Source organism: Artibeus jamaicensis, unplaced genomic scaffold, assembly GCF_021234435.1.
Source record: "Artibeus jamaicensis isolate MK-2021 breed Jamaican fruit bat unplaced genomic scaffold, CSHL_Jam_final scaffold_474, whole genome shotgun sequence".
Lineage (NCBI taxonomy): Eukaryota > Metazoa > Chordata > Mammalia > Chiroptera > Phyllostomidae > Artibeus > Artibeus jamaicensis.
The window spans coordinates 39,182,063-39,190,090 of NW_026522046.1; the positions used below are offsets into that span (position 1 = coordinate 39,182,063).

The window sequence follows — 8,028 nt, forward strand, 5'->3', positions numbered from 1 at the left end:
GTTGCACCATAAAACGGAAGAGGACCAGAAGAGCACCTGGAGTTTGGCAAACTGAACGATGTTGATATTGTCACTGAGAGAGGTCAGGTATTCACAACAGTCTGAGTAACCACCCTGACTCCGCTCCACATTGCTCTTCTCCTTCAACAGTGCTCACCGATCCCACTGCCTGGAACAACTTCTGGGAGCTTGGTTCTGGGTGCCCGTGCCCCGTCTGAGAAGTGTGATGCTGGTGTTTTGTTACTGCGGTAAAATGCACCGAACATGAATTTCACTATCTTAAACATTTCAATGTGTACCAGTCGGTGGCCTCAAGAACAGTAACCATGTTGTGGAACTGTCCCCCTGCTTAGTTCCAGGACTTTTTCACCTCCTTGAAGGAGACCCCTTCCCCAGGACAGTCTTCTACCCCGCCCCCTTTCAGCCACCCACTGCTTCCAGGCCCTGGGTTTGCCTGGTCTGGACATTTCCTATAGATGCTGTCATGGGGCATTTGCTCTTTTGTATCTGGTTTGTTTGTTTTTTTTTCTTGGCATTTGACATATCTTCAAATAAGACGAAATTAGAATTAGAATTTTGAGAGCTCCTATAAATTGCTGAGACCAAGTCTCACCCTCTGGGGTCTGGGCAGCAGGCCCTGCTGGCTGTAGGGCCCGGGCTTCTGGTGCCCATCTCCCTGGGGAAGCACCCAAGAGACCCATGGGGAGGTGGGGAGTGCCAGTGAAGGGTCTCCGTGGAGCTGGATTCTCAGTTTCTGGTCCTGTCTCAGTCTCTACACAGGTGCTTTAGGCCACACGAAGACCCTGCCATTTCTAGACCAGACACTCTGTCCAAGAACTGGCCCCTCCTGAGAACTTCAGATTTACTGTCTCTAGGAATGTCAGTCTACCCAGAAGGGCCACCCCAGCCACGCACATACTCCTATGTCTGTCTGGGTGACCTTAAAAACTGTGGATGGGATATGGCCCGATCAGAGAGGCTAGGCCAAGTGCGTACCTGCTGGCGTCACCAACCCGTGGGGAAATGGTATATCTGGCCCCTGACTTAGAGTCAAAAACTGATCACTTCTAGGCCTAGAAATGTGGAATGACAAGTGCTTTTATTTTTGTTAACGTGCTAGTGTACATAATAGGTATTGAAAACACGGTAATACATTAGAGACTCCAGATTCTTCAGAACGCACAATAAGCATCTAAGGATTCAATGTCTTATTTAAGGCCTTTGAAGTAAATGAGAGAGTGGAGGACAAAACTGGTGTTGGTTCCTCTGAGTCTTGAGCTGCCTTGCATCCAGGCTGCTCTGGCTACTGCAGATCTCAAACAGGGAGGACCCCATGTTCCAAAACCATCTCATAAAGTCCTACCTGCAGAGGGAAGAGTATGGGGAGGGGCCGAGGAGATGAAGGCTGGCAGGAAAGGGGCCTCAGGCCCCCAAGACATGGGTGCCCCTGCAGCCCGTCCTAGGCCACAGCTGGAAAACCCCAAACAGGGCAGAACAGCATGGTGACTCCACAGAGACTCTACACCTGCTTCCCAGGTACCCTCTCTCCTGGCTGCCCCTTCCTGCCCTCCCTAGATGGACACAGGGCTAATGCCCCCACATCTGGAAAGCATTTCACAGTCTGGGCAAAGGACAGAGGACAGGAAGTGTTGGGTCTGAGCCATTCACTGATCAAGTCGATCCCATCCAGTGGACTCAGTCTTTGTCTGAAATGTGAGGGGCCCATGACAAGGTGTCTCTGAGTCCCTGCTAATCTTCCCTCAAAGAGTGCTTTGAAAAATTCTGCTTCCTAAGTAACTGGTACCTTCTTTCTTAGAATTGCTGGAGCTCACATTATAACTTCATAATATCCCTGTCCGTTGTCACACCCAGAGACATTTCTCTACTGAGACCTCGGGAAAAGGTAAGCAGAACAATGTGAATATGAAATGCATTCCCTCTAGACTTTATAACAAGGGGGACCTAGTAATAATTAGATGATTAAGGGTGCAGTCTTCCTCAATGAACCAGGGTGCATGCTTTGTTTTATGGTTGGACTAATGTGTGTCCATAAACCTTCCATGTATCCAGAACCCCAATTTATCTATAGCTGCGCAACGTTCTGACTGGGCAAGGACCTGGTGTGTGGGGTCCCCTGGAGGGGGAGCCTCCATGTTCAGACAGTGTTGGCTGTGCACCGAGGCTGTGAGTTGAGAGGTCAGTGGGAACCCACCATGGGGAGTATGACCGTCCCCACATTAACAATAGAACTACCATATGACTCAGCACTTGTACATTCAGGTCACGTTGGAAGGAATTAAAAAGACCATCTAAGGATATTTGCACGATGATGGTCTCAGTAGCAAAGTGCATAAGAGCCAAGAAGAGAAAAACACGAGTCTATAGATGGATGAAAAGATTAACCACATGTGATACATGTATTCAATGGGACAGCCTTAAAATGGAAGGAAATCTTATCCATGTTACCCTGTGGACATGAACCTACGGGCAGTCAAGCAGTCACAAAGAGACAAACACTGAATGAGCCCACTTGTATGAGGTATGTCAAGTAGTCAAGTTCATAGCAAAAGAGTAGAGAATGGTGGTCACCTGTGCGTGGGGGAAAAGGGAAAAGGATTGTTGTTTAATGGGTATACAGTTTTTGGTTTGCAAAATGAAAGGGTATGGCGGCTCTGTTTCACCTCACGGTGAGTATACAATCACCACTGCACTGTGGAATACAGTTACAGAGGTGAATTTCATGTCCTGTGTTAGTTACACAGTTTCACAAAGACAATGACCACACACACTAAACGTGGGAGAGGATGGAGAGGAACTGGATCTCTCACACATGGCTGGGAGAAATGTGCAGAGATGTAGGCACTCTGGGAAACAGGTTTCAGGGCTGGCAAAACAGAATGTATACAACCATGCAATCCACCCTTATGCTCCTAGGCATTGATCTCAGAGAGATGAAAACTTATGTTCACCCAGAATCCTAAACACATATGTTCTTGTAATAGACACGTGGTTCATTTCTAACCCCAAAACTACAAGACAACACTGATGTCCTTCAGGAGGGAATGCTCAGCAAAGGGTGATGCACCCACAGGAGGAGACTCACTGGACAATAAGAAGGATGGAGCTACTGATACAGGGACAATAGGAGAGATTCGGAGAGTAATGCCCAGTGATTGAAGCTGATGGCAAAGATTAGGTGCTGCATAATTAGATGACTATGTAACATTCTTGAAAAGGCGAAATGACAGAGATGGAACAGAGAACCGTGGCAGTGGGGTGGGTGTGGGCAGGGAGAGGCAGCAGGAGGGAAACCTTCCTGGGGATGGCAGAGTCCTGTGTGTGGATGGAGGTGGTGGTCACAGCAGTGTACCTCATGGTGACAGGATGTGAGACTACAGCTGCACATCTCAGAGCCACCGCCCCCAGTTGGGACTGTGACTACAAAACATGCACCACTGAGGGAAGCAGAGGAAGGGTGAGAGGGACTTCTCTCTACTACCTATATGATTTCCTGTGAAAGAACATTTATTTCAAAATGAAAACATAAATTTAAAAAAATGGTAATTTTTCCTGTGTTCAAGTTAACTTGCCTGAAGTTCCCCACCCAGTGCTTCACTGAGCTTGGATTTCACGCCCGATTATCCACCTTCACAATTACAATAGAGAACAGACTAGGAAGATATAAAAGGAAAACAAAATAAAGAAGAGAAATAGAGGAGAGTGGAAGGAGGGAGGAAACAGAGAAGGACGAGAGGAACAAGACAAAAGAGATGAGAGAAACAAGAGAGGAAAAAGGACAGGAAAGAAAGAGAAGAAAAGGGAGAGGGGAGAAATGAAAGGGAACAGAGAGAGACATGAGGGGAAGGGAAAGTTAGGGAAGAGAGAGGGGAGACTGAGAGAAAAAGAACAGACAGTAGAAAAGAAACAATAAACAGACAAGTGAGTAAAACCGAGAGTACAGAGTCCAAAAGAAATGAGACCCAAGGAAGCACACACCAAGGCACATCATAATTACATTTCCCAAGATTAAAGAGAAGGAGGGAATCTTAAAAGCAGCAAGAGAAAAGGAGACACTTACCTATACAAAGGAGTTCCCATATGACTATCAGCTGATTTCTCAAAAGAACCCTTGCAGGAAAGAAGGAGCTGGAAAGAAGTATTCCAAGTCATGAAAGGGAAGGACCTCCATGCAAGACTGCTCTATCTAGCAGAGCTATCATTTAGAATGGAAGGGCAGATAAAGTACTTCCCAGATAAAGTCAAATTAAAGGAGTTCATCATCACCAAGCCCTTATTATATGAAATGTTAAAGGGACCTATCTAAGAAAAAGATCAAAAATATAAAGAGTAAAATGACAACATATTCACCAACATCAACAACTGAGCCTAAAATGAAACAATAACAAAAATGAACTAAGTCAACACCTAGAAGGGGAACAGAGTCACAGAAATGGAGATGACATGAACAGGTAGGAGAGGAAGAAGGATGGAGGAAAAGTTACCGGGAATAAAAAGCATAAGTGGTAGGTACAAAAGTATAGACAGGGGAGGTTAAGAATAGTATAGAAAGTGGAAAAGCCAAAGAACTTACATGTATGACCCATGAACAAGAACAAAGAAGGGGGAGGAATACTGGTGGGAAGGGGTGTGCGGGCAGTTGGGCATAGAGGGGAGGAAAAAAGAACGGGATAACTGTAATGGTATAATAGACAAAGTGTATTTAAAATAAAATCAAATCAATAAGAGAAAAAATTTTTACAATTTTAGGATTGTATAATGTTTCCAATATTACAAAACACCATCCATTACATGTTATTATTTTACAGATTAAACCACGTGTAACAGTGTTATAATCTAAACATTACACATAATGTCTGAAAAGTTTCATAAATAGACAATGCATTGATTTTACTTCCCATTAACTCAGCACAATGGGGACTCGATACATCCTTCCAAGCATTGGTGACCACGCGACTCTGGATGCATGAAATTAATCTTCTCGAGAAGACCAATGCTGAGGAGTGTTCATAGGATCATTTTATTTACTTTAATGAAAAAAAATTCTGGTCCTACTATTGAAGAAATGCACTCTGGAAATTCTATTTTCATTTTTCATCAGGATGAAAGGACAGATGGTCGGGTAACATGAAGTAATAAAGTTATTAATGTTCCCCAGTTGCCAATTCAGCTTACTTCCAAAGTGCGAATAAGCAATAAGAAAGCTATCGATCCAGTAAAAGAAAATGAAGCAGCAAACCAGTGTGAGGATGACCTGGGTGGCTTTGCGTTCAGGAGAGCTTCTTGAGGAACAGGCACTGCTGCGGATGCTCTGAGCTGTCCTGTGGTGTTTGGTAAGGACAGTCACCATGTAGATACTACTGCATGCCATCAGGGAGAGAAACAATGAGTCCTGAATGATCATGCTACTGTGAACCGCCATGGCCACCTGGTGATCATACATACTGACCTTACAAAAAGGTCTATAATACCAAAATGCAACATCACTGGTATTCCTAATGGCCTCAATTTTTAAGATAATGTCAGAATACATGACCATGTTGATGATCCAGCAGAAAAACATGGAGGGTTGAATAAATGTGGAGATGTTATTCTTGAGCCAGGCCCATTTACAACCACTTACAGCAATGGTCACGGCCTGGAATGAGCTCTGGAGGGAGGTGGTGTACAGAGAAATACCCCGGGTAACTCTATGAATGTAGAGAACAAGTTTACACTCAGTGTCACTTATCTCAGGCCTCTTTCCAAAGGAACGAATTATATTTGGAACCCCTCTGAATAGGACGGTCAGGCTGTTAGCCAAAGTTAAGTGGGCAAGGATCCCATCAGCAGGCTTCTTCTTATGGGGGAGAGTGAAGAAGGTGTACATGTATAAAGTAAACAGCAAGCAGTTCCCCAGGAAGCCAGCTCCAGTTTGAATGGTGAGGAAGACCCCAAACGTGGTGTCTCTGGCAATCATGGATAGGCGGTCTCTCTGAGATCTTCCAGCCACAGACAGCACATCCTGGAGACAAATAATTAGACTATGAATGTAAGTGTTTTAAAACAATTAAGACTGAGAAGCAGTTTGTCAAGTTTCAGGGATAAATAAATGTAGAGGGAATGTAATAACAAGCCCTATGGAGAAGAAAGTAATTTGTTAGAAACGTAACTTCAAATTCTGGCATGCAGAGTGGATTAGGGTTTGCAAGTGAATTTAGACTTAAAGTGAATAGACTTGAGCAAAAAAAAAGGAAAACCAGGAAGAAAGAAGAACAACATTTACACTTCTGAAAATATGCTACAGTAGCAAAAATCTTAGAGACAGTAGAAAACTGTAAACAGCAGCAAAAAGGACCAACACATGCCACAGGAGCAGAAAAATAGAACAATGAAGAAAGTGACATATAATTATTGGTCAGGAAAAGGGTTAAATGTGCACCTGAAAGACATGAAACACTGTCAGGTACTTAAACGAGGCCTGAGAACAAGTGAATAAAAACTGAACAGAAAGTGCAGCCAACACAGAGAAGGCAGGACTGGAAACAGATGCCTGTAGAGACGAGAGCCCTTACGTGGGGACCGGCCACTGGGGGGCTGGTCCGGGAGAGAGTCCGGGGCAGATCAGGGCATCGCCACATAATGTATTCCAGCCCGTAGTCCAGTGTGTGTGAGGAACATAATGAACTCACGAAAAGTGTCTCAGTTCTATGCTGGGCGAGGTTTTGAAATCCATGTCAAGAAGAAAACTGAAAATAACCATGAACACAAAGCACAAAATTAAAAAGGAGAAAAAACACAAAAAGGGAAATTAGCCAGTAAAGAAAGGAAAAAAATGAACAAGAAATTCTAAAAGCTGGTATTTAAAACAAGCCTGATTGTGCACAAAAGTGAATAGAAAGCAGCAAGCTGAAACAGAGGCCACACAGAAGTAAGACTGAGTTCACCTGTGGAATGACGAGATTCAAGCGAGGAGGAGAAATTCTGGGAAACACTCACCATCTCTTGCCAGCCCGAGCCGCCAGTCACACTGGCATCCTCACCACAGCCTGTCTCCTCAGCAGGTCCCTGCAGGGGGGCTGCTCTCAGCTGTGCTGCTGGGCAGCAGCAGGATCGGGGTTATGAGGAGGGGCCAGTGACCTCATCTCCCTCTGGGCACGAGACACTTTGTTGTCCAAGCTGCAAATTGCCTGGTGCACAGGGACTCAGCCTGGCATGTCCACAGGACCTAAGCTGCTGTCCCCAGTGCAGTGTGTCCCCTGTTCAGTGATTAGGATCATCAGTTACAAGTTGCAGTCTGCTCCTGAGCTGACACCTGGCCTCTAGTGGAACTAAGTGCTGAATTACTCCTCAGGGTCCCAGAACAATGACGGGAAGCTCATCAGAAGTTTGCACTCCCTGCTCACAGGGAGGATTTCCAGTGTGACACTGGCCACAGGGCAGCAGCATGAGTGGGTGCCCACTGGCTGCTCGGGGCTGAAGTTCAGGTTTCTGAGGTGTTCACGCAACACAAGCACATTGCATAATCTTCTGCTGATACCAAAGCTGAGGTTTTATTTGAATTCCCAATAAGTATTCAATGATGTCACTCCAACAACTTTAAACAACAGGAGAAATTACCATTCTTTTAAATTTATGTTTCCATTTTGAAATAATTGTCCATTCACAGGAAGTCATACAGGTAGTAGAGAGAAATCCCACCCACACTTCCTCTGCTTCCCTCAGTGGTGCATCTTTTGTAGTCACAGTCCCAACTGGGGGCGGTGGCTCTGAGATGTGCAGCTGTAGTCTCACATCCTGTCACCATGAGGTACACTGCTGCGACCACCACCTCCATCCACACACAGGACTCTGCCATCCCCAGGAAGGTTTCCCTCCTGCTGCCTCTTCCTGCCCACACCCACCCCACTGCCACGGTTCTCTGTTCCATCTCTGTCATTTCGCCTTTTCAAGAATGTTACATAGTCATATAATTATGCAGCATCTAATCTTTGCCATCAGCTTCTATCACTGGGCATTACTCTCCGAATC

At 45.2% G+C, this 8,028-nt stretch overlaps 1 protein-coding gene across 1 annotated transcript; it reads right to left on the reverse strand.

Moving 5' to 3' along the window:
- Window positions 1–4,826: 4,826 nt before the first annotated feature.
- On the reverse strand, window positions 4,827–7,197 carry LOC128626250 (vomeronasal type-1 receptor 3-like). Its single transcript, XM_053657718.1, has 2 exons — window positions 6,997–7,197; window positions 4,827–6,022 (listed from the first exon to the last, which is right to left on the reverse strand). The coding sequence occupies exons 1-2, from the start codon at window positions 6,997–6,999 to the stop codon at window positions 5,048–5,050; spliced, it is 978 nt and encodes a 325-aa protein (XP_053513693.1). The 5' UTR covers window positions 7,000–7,197; the 3' UTR covers window positions 4,827–5,047.
- Window positions 7,198–8,028: the final 831 nt, after the last annotated feature.